General features: G+C 36.5%; 1 protein-coding gene across 1 annotated transcript in view; it reads right to left on the reverse strand.

Moving 5' to 3' along the window:
* Exoc4 (exocyst complex component 4) overlaps window positions 1-17,714 on the reverse strand; it is a 771,143-nt gene that overhangs the window by 652,439 nt on the left and 100,990 nt on the right. Inside the window, exon 6 of the mRNA XM_015493819.2 lies at window positions 15,692-15,935. Coding sequence (XP_015349305.2) covers window positions 15,692-15,935 — 244 coding nt within the window. The remainder of the gene's footprint in view (window positions 1-15,691; window positions 15,936-17,714) is intronic.

The raw sequence follows: 17,714 nt of genomic DNA on the forward strand, positions 1-17,714 counted from the left end.
GAAGTAATGATATCGAAGTAATGATTTTCAAATCACACAAGTCCTGATGAAAGACTAGTAATGAGAATACCTAAAAACTCCTAACTTGTAATAAAGACAACCAAATTTTAAAATGGACAAAGATTAGAATATGCATTGCTGCAAAAAAGAAAAACATAGCAACATATATATAAATATGAATGGCTAATAAGCAACAACAAGATGCTCGAAAACATTAGCCATCAGTAAAATGCTAATCAAATCAAAATGATATTGCACTTTGATATACCAGATAGCTATAATCAAAAGACAAAAAGTGTTGGTGAGGTTGTTGAGAAATTAGAACTTTCATACAACACCGGTAGGAATAGAAAATGGTACTGCCACTGTGAAAAAAAGTTTGGCGGTTTCCCCAAAACATTAAACACAGAGTTACCATATGGACAAAGTGATTTCATTGGAAGGTATACATTTGAGAAAAGTGAAAACATATGTGCACACAAAAACTTGTACACAAATGTTCATAGCAGCATCACTCATATTAGCCAAAAGGTGAAAAATCCAAAGGACCACCAACTAATGAATGAAAAAACAAAATGTATAGAGAATATTATTTAGCCACGAAAAGGAACAAAATACTACAATATGATACAACAGGAAAAAACCTTGAAAATATTATGCTAAGTGAAAAAGATCCAAAAGACCACATATTGTATGATTCTTTTTATATAAAATACCCAGAGTCAAAAAAAATTTAGAAACAAATAATACATTAGTGGTTACTTGAACTAGGTAGGACCTGACAGAGTATAAGGAATTGGGGGGGGGGCCCACAAAAAATGTTCTAGAACTAGATAGTTCTGACAGTTGCAAAATCCTGTGAACATACTAAAAGCACTGAGTTACATATTTTCAATAAGGTGAATTGTATAGTAGGCAAAATGTATCTCAATATAGCTCTTTAAAAAAATTATTTCAAAGAGTAGCTGTAGCTCTGAGTAAGGACAGTGAGGGTCCAACATCTCTCTTGTGGTGAAGAGAAAACTCACAAAACGGTGGAAGCCTATGCCTTTGAATTCTTACTACTGGGAGGACATTAACTGCTCCCTTGTGGTACATTTGGTTTTTGTTTGTTTCTCCTTCTTATATAAATAACATATAAGAAAGTAAAGACTTCCGGGGCCTGAGGCTGGGGCTCAGTGGTAGAGCAATTGCCTTGCACGTGTGAGGCACTGGGTTCAATCCTCAGTACCACATAAAAATAAATAAACAAAATAAAGGTATTGTGCACATCTACAACTAATAATATATATAATAATAATATATGATAATATATATTTTAAAAAGAAAATAGAAATTAAAGACTTCCATTCTTTCCCAGAACTGATGCTTCCTAGACCTTTAATTATGCGGGGCGGGGTGGAGCCTCAACTTTTCCAGGAGTCTCTATCTGTAAGAGCAAAGAATCAGTACCTGTTCTAGGTGCCTCACAATACTGCCAGAAAGATACAATTTTAAAATGAACTAGTTGAGATAATGGTATAATATTAGAGAAAGCAGCAGGTTCAGAATTTCTTTTTCTGGGTTTCTGGCTTGAGCAACACTGAAGATGATGGTTACTTTTCCTAGGAGGGAGTGAAGGAGGGAACAATAATGTCAAGATAGAAATTTGGGTTTAGCCCTGGGTATGTTAAGTTTAAGGTGTTTTGTCCTTAGGTACTTGGGTATGCAAGTCAGGAGCTCAGGAGAGAGCCTGATAACTGGAAATTGTAGAAGTATAAATATTTGAGAGGATGAGATCACTCAGAGATAATATGCAGACTAAGAAAAGCAGGCAAGCCAGGACAGAGGCGACACTGTAGGAGAAGGCAGCAGTGAAGGATGGTTAGGAAGCAGCTAGGGAGGAAGAAGGAACCAGAGGAAATGTGAAGACAAGGGAAAAGAGTATCATCAGAGTCAAGGGTATGCAGAGGTCAGCTAAGGGAAAATGAGAAATGTACAACTCACAGGTCCCCAGGGAACTGGGCAAGAAAGATTCCAGTAGAGCTTTGGAAGCTAAGGAGTGAATGACTAATAAGGAAAAGTAAACCAAGGTCAGTCTCAAGCTTTGCAAAGGCACAATGTTCCTCACCAGCATGTGCACCTTAAAAAAGGAAAAGTAAGAAAATGCTCCATTAATGCATCAAAGAATAAAAGAGATTAGGAATCACCCAAACAAACAGGACCAAGTCCACACTAGTATGGCCCAGTTTAAAGCCACCAGAAATAAACTGAAATATGTCATTAACATTCATATACACTCTCCATCTGCCCACACACAACATAAGACTGTGAAAACAAGTGTGTTTGCCTTTAGCTGCAGAGACACCCAGGATTAACTAAATACAAAAAGCCCTACTAAAACTGTTCTCCACCCCACCCCCACTGCAAAATATTAAATAAAAGAAGAAATAAAACATTATATTACAGTTAGCTCAGCTGCTTAAATCCAGTTTAGATCAAGGTTTTCACCACTGATCTAAAAGACAATAGAGCAGGCAAGATCATTAAATTACCTGACAATTCCTTAAGCTGAACTGAATTAGGAAAGGCTTCTTACAGGAATAGGCCTAAGAACCCTGAGAGCTCTGGATTTCAATTAACTGAAATTTCTACCCTTCAGAAAAAAGTAACACATACACACGCCCCTCTCATAGGTTATTTCTAGAGACATGAAACAGCATACAATAATATGCTATACAGCATCACAAAGGTAAATATTAACCCTGGCATGGCAAAATGGTAGCAAGAGATGGTATAAAGCACTGAAGTAGAAACCTAGACTTCAATACCAGCTCTCTGCAAACAGCCCTGTGACTTTCAATACATGTTGAGATTGAAATCTAAGGTTCCTCAATCTCAATTCCCTACTCACAAATTGATTGTGAGGGCTGTATGCAAAAAACACATGCAAATGTATACTTTTAAAGAAATCTAAAAGTAATAATAGATTTCAGAAACTTTAACAGCCACCATCTAGAGGGCAAAGAGGGAGGTAAGCATTACCCGAGATGTTCCTAGGACCAACCCATCTCTGTCCTTCCCACAGCTTAGTTAGTAAAGTCCTGCTTATACTTCATAACATAGTTATAAAAATCCCGCTTTAAGTTAGTAAAATTTGAGTCTCTGTGTTCCTATGAACTCCTTTCAAACTAAAACAGATCATTACAATGATTTTAGGGGAGTGGCAAAATATTGGTGTGCATAGTCCCCTAGACGGGAAGGTGAAGAGAGAGTACCAACTTCATGCTTCTTTGTTACCACACCTTTCTGCCAACACATGGCCCAATGTATAGAATGGAGAACACACTTAAATTCCATGGGCAACTGAGTTCACAAGTAAAAGAGTGAGCAAGGAAGGATAGAAGTATTAGGAGAGATCTGGGGTTCAAGATGCAATCTGGGGTCTTGCCTCTCATGGGGCAGACAGCTAAAGCTGTCACAATGCAGGGGACCCTAAGAAAGTAAAGCCAAAATGAGAGATCAGGTAACAACAACGAAGATGACAACCATTACATATGAGGACAACAGCAATGACAAGTATACAAACAATAGTCACATTTTAGTACTAACTGCTCACAAATGCCAGGTTCTGTGTTAAGTGCTTTATTTGGATTACCTCATTTAATCCTCATGACCACCTTATGAGGAAGACATTACTTTCATCTCCATTTTACAGACAAGGAAACTAAAGCTCAGAGACAAGAAGAGAACCAGGACACAATTTTAGAGAATGTCCCTTTTTAAGGCTATTACGAAATAACGAATAAGAAATATTCAACACAGGTGGTCAGAGAGAGATTAGTACTCTGAAGTACTTGGGAGAGTAGAGAGAGTATCATCAAAACTGTCTACATTGCCTCGATCTTCTTACTACAAGCAGGTTATCACACCAGGTCTACAAATAAATTATCTCTTGCAAAAGTCCCAAATAAATATTTGGCTCAGGTATAACCTCTCTGGTCTCTTTTTGGTGGTGGGGATCCAATTCAGGGCCTTGTGCTTGCTAGGTGAGCACACTACCTCTGAGCTCTATCCCCAGCCTACTTTGGTCTTTAATCGACAAGGTGCAGGCCTCTGGCCTCTGGCCTCTCCCTTCTTTGTCAAACACTGTCTTCCACAGGCCTTGCAACCCAGACACTTCTGTTTTCTTCCCCCTCTCTAATTGCTTCTTTTCAAGAACTTCATTCTCCACCAGTTCCTTACGTGCTAGGAATTCTTCTCCAGCCTCATATTTTCTTCAGGTGAGCTCATCCATCATTTCCATCTGCTACTGCCTCCAAACACGTCTCCTAGCACGATCATTCTCCTGGACTGTAGTCCTCAAACTTGACACGACTTCAGTAGAACCCATCATCTCCTTCCCTACTTCTCCCTGTTCGCTACAGCAATGATTGGTTCACTTGTCCCAGCAAACAATCCTCACCTTCCCTTCTCCCTCATAACTATCTCGGTCCCCTTCGTCTACCTCTTCTCTGTCTCTCAGACAGGCCTGCTTCTTCCCGGTGCCATTGTTAGCCTCTAAAGCTGGCCTTATCATCTCTTCCCAAAGTTCCTAAAACAACCCTCAACCCAGTGTCCTTTCCTCTAGTCCTTGACTCTTTCCCTCCAGACTGTCAACTCATGGAGGATAAAAACTGTTTCTAACTGACTGATGTCTGTCTGCATTCCAGCATGTGTCATAAGAGCCAGCACAGGACGGGCAATAAATGAGTATTTGAATGAAGGAATAAAAAATGAGCTCTAGAACAAAGGGACAGGCCCGATCACAGATGTACGTGCTGAAGAAATAAATGTTGATTATAATCTCTCATAATTACAAAATATTTTACACAAAACTATACTCTCAAAAAGGTGACCTTACCAACATAAAGATGAGAACATAAAGAAGTATAGTTACAAGCTGAAAGACAAGCTTTCACAGCTGACTTTGATAATACCACAGTAAAATGTATTTTATGCAAAAAATAGAAACGTGTTAAGATGAAAAAAGCATTTGTTCTTTAAACACACATCCAATTACCTGGCAGGCTTTAAAAACAGTCATAAATAAAACATTATTTACTCTCCCAGAGCTTCTACCAACTTCCTACCCGCAGACATCCTACAAATCTCAAGTGCCACCATGAAGAAAGGCTAAGAATAGAAAATTAAGAATGGTCACATGCCCAAGGCAAGAAGTGTGTATGGTATAACTTACATCATCAAGCTGTGAAAAATGTTCAATATTTAAGGTGAGATAAAGACTATCTGAATCTAAATTTAACATCAGGGAACCTTGAATTAGTCATTTGGCTGGAAAACCCATGTTTGCAGCCAAAGAGCTGCCTCGCTTGGTCACGAAGCAAAGACATACACAAGGTAGAAAAGCAGTTCTGTTCTACTATTTATCTGCTGAGACCTTAATGCCAGCATTTTACATTTTCCCATTGACAGACAAAGGTATAACACAGAATATTTATTTCCCTACTGCTATGCTCTAAAAGGTAAGAAAGTACAAATCTCAGACTTTATATGTCATATGAAAAAATAAAAGAAATCAATGATATCAAAATGGTCTTCTTTTTCCTGCCTATACTTACAATCTGATTTTCATAACAAGCTCAGCTGATCTAGTATCTTTCTTTTCAAACAGGACATAAACTCCAGTTACCTTCAAGGTTATCTAAAACCTACTTTTAAGGAACAGAGATAAGTTTTAGCACTTATTAATAACAAACTTCATGTAAAAAGAAGTTACTATTTGAAGAATGCTGACTAATTCTCCATCTGCAGTATGAAAAGAACAGGAAAAAAATTATTAGCAATTCAGAATGAAACACAGCAAAAATAACAGGAACACTGCACTGGGTCCTGGCTCCATCTCTCCTCTCCTGAGTCACTTCCCTCCTTGACAAGTCAGGCTTCTGAGTGCTGGAGAGATGACCTGGAATAAACTGCTAATTCTGATGTGTGGCAAATTAGTGACTAAAATTAGATAATAAATCGAGGCCTTCTTTCCTTGAGTTTAAATATCAGTGTCACCCTTTTAAAAGCCTTTCTCTCATTGTGAAAACAGTACTTCATCCGTGTGAAACATTTAAAAAATTATCTATAAATCTACTTTCCAGAGATAACCAAAGTTAAGATTTTCAGTGCATATTCTTAGTACTTTGTTGCATATTACCCTTAGTATGAATGTCAAGGCCTCTAGAGGAATTGTTTCCGTAACTAAGTTTGAGTCTCAAGTGAGCTAATTAGAATCCATTTATTCTGTGGCTGCTGATCCCACTTCTTAACATGTCCAGTTATCTCTGAGATGCCTGCCATTGATCACAACGGGAGGTATGGGCAGGAGAATGGATGTGTCTATGTCGGTACAAACACTGCCTTTTCCTGAGGAAAAACAAAAACAGGTCCAGGAAATGAGCTAGAAACATCATCTTTGCACAAAGCAAACAGCAAACTTCTACACAGTGAAAAGAGACTACTTTTAATCTTAATTCTCCACCAACAAGTTTTGTGAACTATCACATTGTTCCAGCTTTCACATTTCTTTGGATAAATCTGGGATTAATAATAATGCCCCTGTCTGTGTTGAGCCCAGTGGTGAGATGCACGCGGGTGAGATACCAGATGGCAGACTGCCTTGCAAAGCAGGAATGCTACAAAACTGACTGCAAAACTCTGAGATGTTCATGATGCTATAAAGAATGTTCTAAAACTTAAGCATGCATAAGAATCATCTAAAACAGAGAGTCCTGTGGGCCCTGTACCCAGAAATCCCAATTTAATCACAACTCCCCGACCCATAGGGACAACTTGCATTTCTATCTCTTGAGTAACACTAGTGCTATGGATCCTTAGATGCCACTAAGTAGAATTGAGTCTTAAAGGAAAAAATAATCATAATTTAATTCTTCTAACTATATATCTTCTTCACATCTTTCTCAGAAACTCATTTGTTAAAATTCTTGAGCATTTACTATGTGCCTAGACCTAACTCTGGCTAAAAACACAAAGTTAACTCCCTTCTTACAAATTCACAGTCCAATGTAATTGGAGATTGTACTAAGAAGTATGGGCCAGGAGTAAAAGGAGGCCAGATAATATGAAGTACAAACAGAAACACACGAGAGGGCTTTAATCATGTCTGACACCACCCCCCGACACCACCAAGTGAAGAAATTAATTTGACACAAGTTCATTTGTTTTTGTAATGAAAAGATCCAGTGTCCGCTTAAACTTGGATTACCTTTTGTATTATGGAACTAACAAGTGCACAGAAAATAGCAAGAACAAAGGCAGATCCTACTATCTGCCAAAAAGATATGACCTGATGCAGCATGAAGGGTAACATCTACATAAAGTTATAACGACCCATGAAATAGACTTTATCTATTATCCCCTTAACTGGTCCCATCTCTAGTTTCAACCCACTGTAGTGTGTAAAACAAAAGAATTTGAGAGCGGATTTTTTAAAAACTTGAATTTCAAGTATGAATCAAAGATTTAAGAAATTTCGTAGCTTTGGCCTATTCAAGATCCCTTTTTCTAGAGCTCACAAGCAAAGGACAATCTATAACTTCATGTTTACCAGATAACTATGAACATTATTTATAATACTAATTCACCTCATATGTTATGACGCTATTATCAATTAGTTTAGTTAAGTCTTACAAGAATGTACGTAGACTTGGGACTTCCATGGTAATGAATTGTGTATCTTAGTTAACAACTAGAGTAATAAGTCCCATATGTGAAAGAATTAATTCCTTTCGTTTGTTTTAAAAATATTTCAGTGAAGCTGTGGGGGACGTGTGTAGTTAAGGAAGAGTGGGATTTCTTCTATATGTCCCTGGTTCATCCTATTCGTACCCTTCAATATTTAATGGTTGGGTGTATTTAAAGCATGTTCTCACTGATACGTGTAATCAAAAGTAGAGATTTAATCAAATGGAATCATAATCACTGAAGTTAAATTTACTTGCTTCCCGCTTGCTTTGATTCGAATTAACTACTCATCTAAATTACATCGAGGCCCTTCCTGATTCCAAGCATGTCCAGGTGCTACATGCAGAGCTTGGGAATGGCTACAAGAAGCCACAAGGACAAATGCCTGACCTTGCTTCAAAGCTGCTCTTAAATGACTTTTCTGTAAAATAAAATAACCAATTTCTACCAAATCCTGAATTTCAGATACTTGGAGAAGAGTAACTAAATTAGAAAGAAGAGATGAAAGGAAATGCCACTTTGAAAAGGAAACACATGTCTGACTCTAGCCACAAGTCTAAAAGAGATCCTGAGAAATATGCCATTTAGTTCTCTTTCCATAAACACTGCATATATACTTGTGGACTAAGCCTTTAGACTTCCTCATGTATAAAACTGTTTAATGAGAATGCTCTGTTGCATCAGTATGTCCTTCTACTGAGTTATAGACTTCAAATTTTAAAAATATTTTTAAAGTTTTTTTTTTTTTTCAAATTTTAGAACAACAATTCAATGGATTTTTGAAAACCTACAACCTTCACAGGCTGAGAAACCCCAGGAAAAAGTTTTAGGAAATGAGGCAAATATCAACCTTGAAAAGAACCAAGACTCTAAAGTAAATGATTCAGTGTTACAATTTTCAGCAAGCCTGCAGCTGACCCTGACAAGGAAGTACATGGCAGATACACTGGCAGAGGAAGGAAAGGCATGTACAACCCAGGACAGTACAGTGTAATAGGGCATATCTATGAAAGAGTGTGCCCCTCCTTCACATCCCAGATGTTCCAAAGATACACAATAGCCCCTCCCCTTCATCAGCAGTTTTGCTTTCTGTGGTTTCAGTTACCCGTTGTCAACTGTAGTCCTAAAGTATTAAATGGAAAATTCCAGAAAGAAACAATTCAAATGTTTAAAATCATGTGCCATTGAGATGAGCATACCCACTCTGTACACATTAGCTACTCAGTAGCTATCTCAGTTATCAGACCAACTGTCATGGTATGCTTGTGTCCAGGTAACCTCTGCAAGAGGCCTAATGCCATGTCACACCCTATGTTTCTACCTCACTTTACCTCATCCTGTAGGCACTGTATCATCTCACGTTATGACTAGAAAGGTGAGCATACTACAATAAGGTATTTTGAGAGAGAATGACCACATTACCGTAAATTTTATCACAGTATATGGTTAAATTTTTTTCTATTTTATTAATTATTGTTCATCTCTTACAGTGCCTAATTTATAAATTAAACTTCATCATAAATATTTATATGAAGGAAAAAACATAATATATGTTTGGTTTGTTACTCTTCACGGTTTCAGGCATCCACTGGGGGTCTTGGTATCCCCCCAGGTAAGATGATATTACTGTAAATATAGAAGTTCCCCAGCTCATAATGGTTTAGAACCAATAGACAATGTTGCAAAAGCAATATGCATTCAGTGGAAACCATTCTTCAAATTTCAAATTTTGGTTTTTTCCTGTTCTACCTTTCAAAGATAGGACAATACTGGCTGATGGGCAGTGGCAGTCAGCCATAGCTCCCATCAGCCACCCAACCAGCAGAATAACAACTAATACTCCACAATATTATGTTACTAGGCTATAATGTTCAGTAAGTTAGGTGTATTAAGTGCATTTTTAAGATGATATTTTCAACTTACAATGAATTTACTGCAATAAAACATCATAAGTCAAGGAACATCTGCATTAAGAATGAGGTTATTTACATACTAAAAGAAAGTCTGGAAATGTTTATTTATAATCTAAGAATAGAGAAGACCTAAGTTTAACACATAATCCACAAGCTATAATTATAATAAAATAGAGCCTCATAAAAATAAAGCTAATATCTACATGGTCAGAAACATCACAAAGTCAAAGCACAATAAACTACGGAAAAGTTGTGAAATAAATCTAAAGAACTGATTTCCTAAATATATAAAGAGCTTTGGCAATTCAATAAAAGACATAGTAGAAAATAGACAATTTATTGAAAAAGAAATAAACAATACCTGAAGTTTATAATTTTTAAGACATCAAACATCAAAAAAAATAAAGGTAATGGAATAGTAAAGCACACTGTACCCATACTTTGCTTCATTATCATTTTCATGGCTGGTTTTATTTATATCTTCACCTGCTCTCAATCCCACTTATAATATATGTTTGATTTGTTACTCTTCATGCTTTCAGGCATCCACTGGGGTTCTTGGTATCCCCCCCCAGTTGCCTTACTTTATTATAGATATAACCCAGATATTGCAACAAAATTTTTCTAAACAAATGAAAATTTAACTTACTCAGAAGAAAAATAAAATCTAAACCACACAGAAAATATCATTTTTTACCTTTCAGATTGGCAAAGATAAAAACATTTGATAATACAATATGTTATCAGAGGAATATAGGAGCACTCAAACATTACCCACGACATGAAAAACCGCTATCATCTCTTAAAAAAAAAAAAAAAAAAAAAAAAAAAGCATACTTGGCAGTACTCATCAAAATTTAATCAACCATAGAGGTCAGCAAACACTGTGAAAATGGCATATGGAAATGCTGGCCACTCTCCTCACATCTTACATGTCAATGCCATATTAACTGCACAAGTAGAAGAATAAATGGTAGGTGCTATCAAACAAATGGTACCTGACAACTGCAACTATTATACAACAATAATAAAAAGTTTCCTTACTTTACTATCAAAATAATAAAAGCAACTTCCTAACACCAAACTACCCATATTAGATAGTATACCCAGAGTCATATGTTTCCATGGCACGTGAAACACAGGCTACTTCCTAAAACCCTCATACCCACACTAGATAGCAAATCCAGAGCCATATGCTTGTATGGCACACTTTGTCTATAGCTCTTATCATAATTTGTAACATTTATCTGAACATTCTCTGAGTAATGCTTTTCTTTAAATTCCATGAGGATAGGGACCATGTTTGATCTGTTTGGCACTTTAATCCAGTGTCTGGTCCCTGGCAGACACTTGCTATGTGCAGTATTCATTTTTTCATTCAACAAATATTTGTTATAGGTCAGGTGGACACTGTGTTAGGTTGTGCAGGTATGGGGCTGAACAAGGTAGACTAGTTCTCTTTCCCTTTCTAGGTTCAGTTGAAAAACTAACCACACACACACACACATACACACACACACACACACATTAATTATTTAAGAAAAACAAACTTAAATGTCCAGTTGGCCTACAAATAGGTGTTAATTTTCCCATACTAAAATTTACTTTAATGGTGATTTAAACCCCCAGAGGCATTTTCATTTATAATGATTTCTTCTGATTAAAATACCTTGAATATAAATTTAATTTTTAAGTAATAAATGTATTTAAATATATTTTATTATATGAAATATATTTTACATAATAAAATATATTTATTATATTATAATATATTTAATATATATTATAAAATAGCGGGAGGAATAAAACCTATAGCCTTGCTACCCAAACACAATTACTTTAAGGATTAAAGTATTTCTCTCCTGTGTTTTCCATGAACTTTCTTCCATGCCACAGGAGCACAAAACAAGTAATTTCTCTGTTTTTCATAGCTGACATTCAATGTTCCTTCTTCATATAGAGGTCAATGGATATTGCAAAAAGATATCTCTGGCAGCTGTGGCTCCAACTCATTCAATTCTTTCCGCCACCTTTAAGACCAACAGTTTTACCAAAGTGGAGTGTGCCTTCAGCATCTCCTCGTGTAATAATCTGTGTGTGTGTGTTGCTGGGGATTGAACCCAGGGCTTTGCATATGTTAGGCAAGCACTCTAGAATTGTGCTACATTCTCAGTCCTTTTTATTTTGAGACAGGTCTCATTAAATTGCCCAGACTGGCCTTGAACTTGAAATTCTCCAAAGGAGGTGGGATTACAGGTGCCCACCACACTCAGCCCCTGCAATGAAATTGTGCTTTCGCATGTTAAACAAAAAAATAGATGTAGTGGTTAGTTGCCTTACAGATGACAACCATTCTCTTTCCCACATTCTTCTCTCTTCCTATTCTTGACAAGATTTCACCACATCTTTGAGAAAGATTTTTCGTTCCATCTCTTCCTCATGCTTTTCTTATTTGCTAAATATTAGAGAACTTCCAGCTTCTTTGCCACACACAAAAAAAGATATGAAAATATTCATGTTATAGATTTTCGGAAAGAATCAACAATTAATCAATAGAAGTTGAAGAAACTGGTTCTGAAGTGTTGAGGCTGCAGCCCACATTTGTCATCTGAAGCTGAAGACACCACCTTCCTTTCTGAGAAAACAATGGGTGGCAGATGACTCTGGTAGATTAGCAAAAGCATATATTACCCTAATGTTTATGGAACTACTGATACTAGTAGTTGAATACATTCCTTTAACAGTAGGTAGAGGCTTATAGATACCAACAGATTATGAATGAACAGAAAAGATATATCTCCTATAAAGAGACAACAGATAGCTTAGGAGATAAAAATAAAATAAAATCCTAAGTGGGTCACCAAAGTGATTTTTCAAAATATATTTTTAGTTGTAGATGAACACAATTTTTTAATTTAATTTATTTTTTTTTTGATGTGTTGATGAGAATGGAACCCAGTGCCTCATATATGCAATGCAAGCGCTCTGCCCCTGAGCCACAATCCCAGCCCCACCAAAGTGATTTTTAAAACTGGCTGAGGAAGTATTCTGGCTCGGTAGGAATTAAAGCAAGACAGAATTCATTATCCTTGTTTTTTCCATATTTCTAGCAAAATAGCACACAACATTAATTCTCTCTACATAAAGACAAATGAAAACAGGCCTGCAATGCCTCACTACCAGAATATATTTAACAAGATGTGGAGGAACAATGAAATTTTTAGGGAAAGTTATAGTACTCCTACCCTCCTTCAGAGAAGCATTTACATACTAATGTTATGGAACAGGCCATTTGTGGCGTGGGAGGGTAAGGGAATATGCATATTAGGGAGGTATCATGTTTTTTTTTTATGCTATGCTCCAACTTTCTTTAAGAAAAACAAATTCTTATATCTTGAATAGTAAAACAATGATAATACAATAATAATAATACCAAGTGCTGCGATTCTACTATTTTCTGAAATAAATGCCTCCCTAATGAAGTTCTGCACACACAAAACATCATGCAAGCTGCAAGGGATAATTTGACAATATCCTTTCTAAAATTCCAATCCACTAGAAGCAACAATGTTAATCACTTTCGAATGATTGTGATTAATTCAAAGGAATTAATTCCTGAGGAGTTTTAAAGCGTTTAATAGCACACAAGTACCAAAGACTAGCTCAAAATTATCAGTCATTTGGAATCCCAGCCCAAGAATTTAATCTTTGATCTCCCAACAAAGTGATTCACCCCAAATATTTGCCTTTTCTGTAATTTTTATCTCATAACAAAGAGTTTAGGCCTAAAATTTTTAAATTTGTATGTTTTATAAAATGGGATTATGTTACAGATAAGAAGCTGAGGAAAACAGCATGTTCACTTGTTAGTATCCCATATACTCTGCCCACAAAAGCCTTTTAAAATACTGTCAAAAAAAAAAAAGAAACTTAAAGAGAGAGGTGGGAAAAAACCTTCTGCTGACTCATTCCTCACAGAGAAACATTTAGTATTTCCTGGGGCAGTGAGCTCAATTTCTACTTCTAGTGCTGTAATTTCCACTCGTGAATTCTGGAAAGGACTGAGGCAATAGAAGAAACAGAAGAGGAAGAGGTCAAAACCCTTTGAAAGACAGGATGTTTTTAAGAGTACTGTAATGAGATCTGCAGAAAAGGTATTGATCTGTGCCCTTTTGCTTTATTTCCAGTATATATTATAGTAATGCCATTTCCCTATGAAAGTTCAGCATATTTGTCCAGGGACTTGCAGCAACAGGGTAAATAACAAACCAGAATTTTAGAGTATTCATTAGTAAGGAGTCAAAAGGTGTTCATGGAAACCCAGGAACCAGGCAAAGAAAGAAGAAAAGTTCAATTTAGAATCATATCCTGACTTCTCTGAATCATGACATGAGTGATCAAAAACATGGAAACAAGAAGGCACCAGTCATGAACAAACAGGTGTGTTCACACACACAGGTGTGTAGGCAGTGTGCCTATGGTGCTATTACACTAAACACCATCCAAATAACCTTGGCTACAGCTAGCAACCCTGTAACACAGATCACAAAGCCAGAATACAAAGTCAGATTTGCTTTCCAAAACCCATGCTCATCAATAATTTGCTGCAAAACATTGTGTGACTGGAGAGGGTTAGACCATAGTTTTTTCCACCAATCACAGTACTTCTAAATGAAGTTCACAGGGAATTATTTTTTGAAGAGTTGTAAAGTACAATTAAAATCAATGTTATGTAGATACACAAAAGAATATAAAAAATATAAATAGAGTATCAATTTTTCCACAAAAGTAAAATGTCTAAGGAAGTCTATACTAAATGAGCTATGATTGTTTCTCCTCAAATCTGCTTAACTGCTTTTTAAAATATTTAAAAGTACCCAGTACAATGAGTAGAATTTCCCTCACAGCATGTCAATAAGATGATGACCCCTCTACACATTGCCACCTCCCAGGGGCTCACACCATTGAGCAAACAAGAAGATATCCTCTCCTCTGACTTCTATTCTCAGATGACACTGTCATTTCCACTCACGTTTTCCCTCCATGCCAAGTGCCTGCCTGGTGTATGTGGGAGTTTGGGGACAGAAGTAGGGGCAGAAGGTGCTGAGGTTATGGCTCAGTGGTAGAGCACTTGTTAGCATGTGTGAGGCACTGGGTTTGATCCTCAGCACCACATAAAAATAAATAGATGGATAGATAAAGTAGAGGTGTTGTGTCCATCTACAACTAAAAGAAGAAAGAAAGAAATAGTAGGGGCAGAAATCCCTTTATAGTGAATCCTTGATTTTCCAGGAAAGCCCCAATTTCATAGATGACACTGGTCTAAAATCCGGTTTGACAAACATGATTGCACAGTGTATGATAGTCAAAGAGTTAGGATCAGAATATAATCTCCACATTTTCTTTAGGAAACAAAAGTTATGAAATCCAAATTCTACTTATTGTTTTAAATAATTATAGGAATTCCTGAGACTTGATCTGCCTATTGGCCAATATCACCACATGTTAAAAAAGAAATTCTGAGGCAACAGAAGACCAAGGACTTTAGAATCAAATGGACTTGTAACTGGACTCTACGAACAGCCTCCTGAGCTATAAACTTAGGCTAATTACTTAGTCTCTAAGCCCCAGTTCTCCTAAGTATAAAATATGAGTAGTAATAACTAGTTCACAGAATTACAGTGAGAATCAAACGAGATAAAATACGTAAATCACCTTGAAAACTGCTTAGTTCTAGTGCATGTTCAATACCAGCTATGTTCTTTCAATTTCTTTATTCATTCAATGTCTTTAAATATAAACTTTTGTTAGATATGTCTGTAGCTTTCATTCAATGTATGTGAATAAGAACAATATGACTTAAAATTCCTCAACAGTAAAAAACAGACAGCTAAAATATGTCTAGTCAAGCTGTTTCACCCATGTTTGTATGAGATATAGTATTCCAAGTTTCAGAAGATAACACCAAGATAAGTTACTTATGCTGTACCCTAGAAAATACCCAATAAATAAGAGTTATCAAAAACACAAGCGACACCTGCATCTACCTTGGCTGGTTCTCCACAGTGAGGTTCTCTCCCCTCTGATAGCCACTGTCTGCCACCTGGGTGGTAGACCTCTTCACAATTTGCTTTAACTCCTGTTCTAAGCGCTCCTTGATAGCCTTCACTGTCTCTGGTATCTTCTTCAGTTTGGCCAGCCCCTTGATGAGGATACCCATAAAAAGGGTACTGTTCTCCTCTGGATCCAATTCCAAATCCTCCTTGAGATCCTGCAGGTTTATCTCCTTCACTGCAAAATAAACAATAATATTGAGAATACTAGTAATACTTTTACATTATAAAATCCCAAAACAGAAGTCTAATAAATGAGATTACTCCTTTGATTCCTTCCTTAAAGGAATCAAAGATTGTTGTTGTTGTTGTTGTTGTTGTTGTTGTTGTTGTTGGGGTCTTTTTGTTTGATTGGTTGTTTTTTGTTTTTTATTTTGGGTACTGGGGATTGAACCCAGAGGCATCTTTCTTAACATATAAACATTTTAACATTTGTTGTTGTTATTTAACCACTGAGCTACATCCCCTACATCCCCAGCCCTTTTCATTTGCTATTTTGAGACAGGATCTCCTCATTTAGTTGCTAAGGGTGGTCTCAAACTTGCAATCCTCCTGTCTCAGCCTCCCAAGTCACTGGGATTACAAGTGTGCACCACCATACCCAGCTCAAAGATTTTTTACAAGCAAATGAATTTACATAGTAATTATCTAAGAGTCACAAAATGATATTTATATTCCTCAAATCATACCCAGTAGTTAGTAGCAAGTGGTAGAAGCAATTAAAATTGAGTATGCAGATCTCCACAGGAAGTTGTTCTTATGTAACTTCTGACATGCATCCATTGATATTTAATAGGCACCGGTTCTTTATAAAATGCCATGTATGCTGCTACAGGACAATTCTAAAAAGCCAGACCCCAACCTGAAGTTCATATTCATTGGTCAGAAGTGATAAGCAGCTGGAGTAAAATATATTACAAATCCATATAAGGGAGCACGGTAAATAAGTTAAGATTGTAACAAATTAAAAAGAAATCTAGAGAAACAAAAGCAAGAAAAAATGTACAACTGAGACAAGATTTCAAAGAAAAAAAAGTAATGAACACATGTTGCATAAATATAAAAGAAGACCTCCTATTTTTCTTTAAAGATTTGCCTGGAATAACATTATCTACTCAACATAGACACTGCTAATAATCCATAGTAATCTTTTGAGAAGTAATATTATAGGTTAAAAACCTCTTTGGATCTTGAGACGACAGCCTTCAACCAAATCATTTGGTTTTGAAAGGAAGAAATACCCTAAACCTGAAGGTAGCTAAAGAGAAGAATTAGTTGGTGATCTGAGACCTCTGTATCTACTAAAGGACACAGGCCTTTCCCTCCACACAATGCACAGGCGCGCACACACACACACACACACAACTTCACATATGAATTTTGTGGTTTCACACCTAGAAAAAAGAATCACAAGTTACAAACCTCTATCTTAAAAGTAATTATTTTAATTTATTATGGCAAGAATGAAAGGAACAAAAGCCAAAGTGAGTACAAGTCCAAAGATGAAGGCTAACTGTTAAAAGTTTTCCCCATCAGTCATCCTTCAAAACAAATGGAAGGATTTTACAACATGTTTACAACCTGAAGGGATGGATGCACTCTTCTCAGTAGATTCAAGTTCCAATGGACTATAAGTCACTATAAATTGTTCATCACCACTGGAATCTTACTGAAATCTACCCAGGGAAGATTGAAAATACCCCAGTATATGGAGTAAAGGCCACTATACAGAGCCTTTAAAACCTCTACTTTAAACAATATAAAATCCTCTGCCCTCTATCCTGTCCCTTTTAGAGAACTCCCAATTCATAACATGTTCTTAAGGAGGATTCTAGAAAGATAGCAAAATAAGAAGCACCAAGAACCTCTCTCCTCACCTAGACAACAATTGTACTGACAGAGTCTATCTGATTTAACTACTGTCATATGTCACAAAATGAAGTTTCAGTCAATAACA

Source organism: Marmota marmota, unplaced genomic scaffold (genome assembly GCF_001458135.2).
Source record: "Marmota marmota marmota unplaced genomic scaffold, marMar, whole genome shotgun sequence".
Lineage (NCBI taxonomy): Eukaryota > Metazoa > Chordata > Mammalia > Rodentia > Sciuridae > Marmota > Marmota marmota.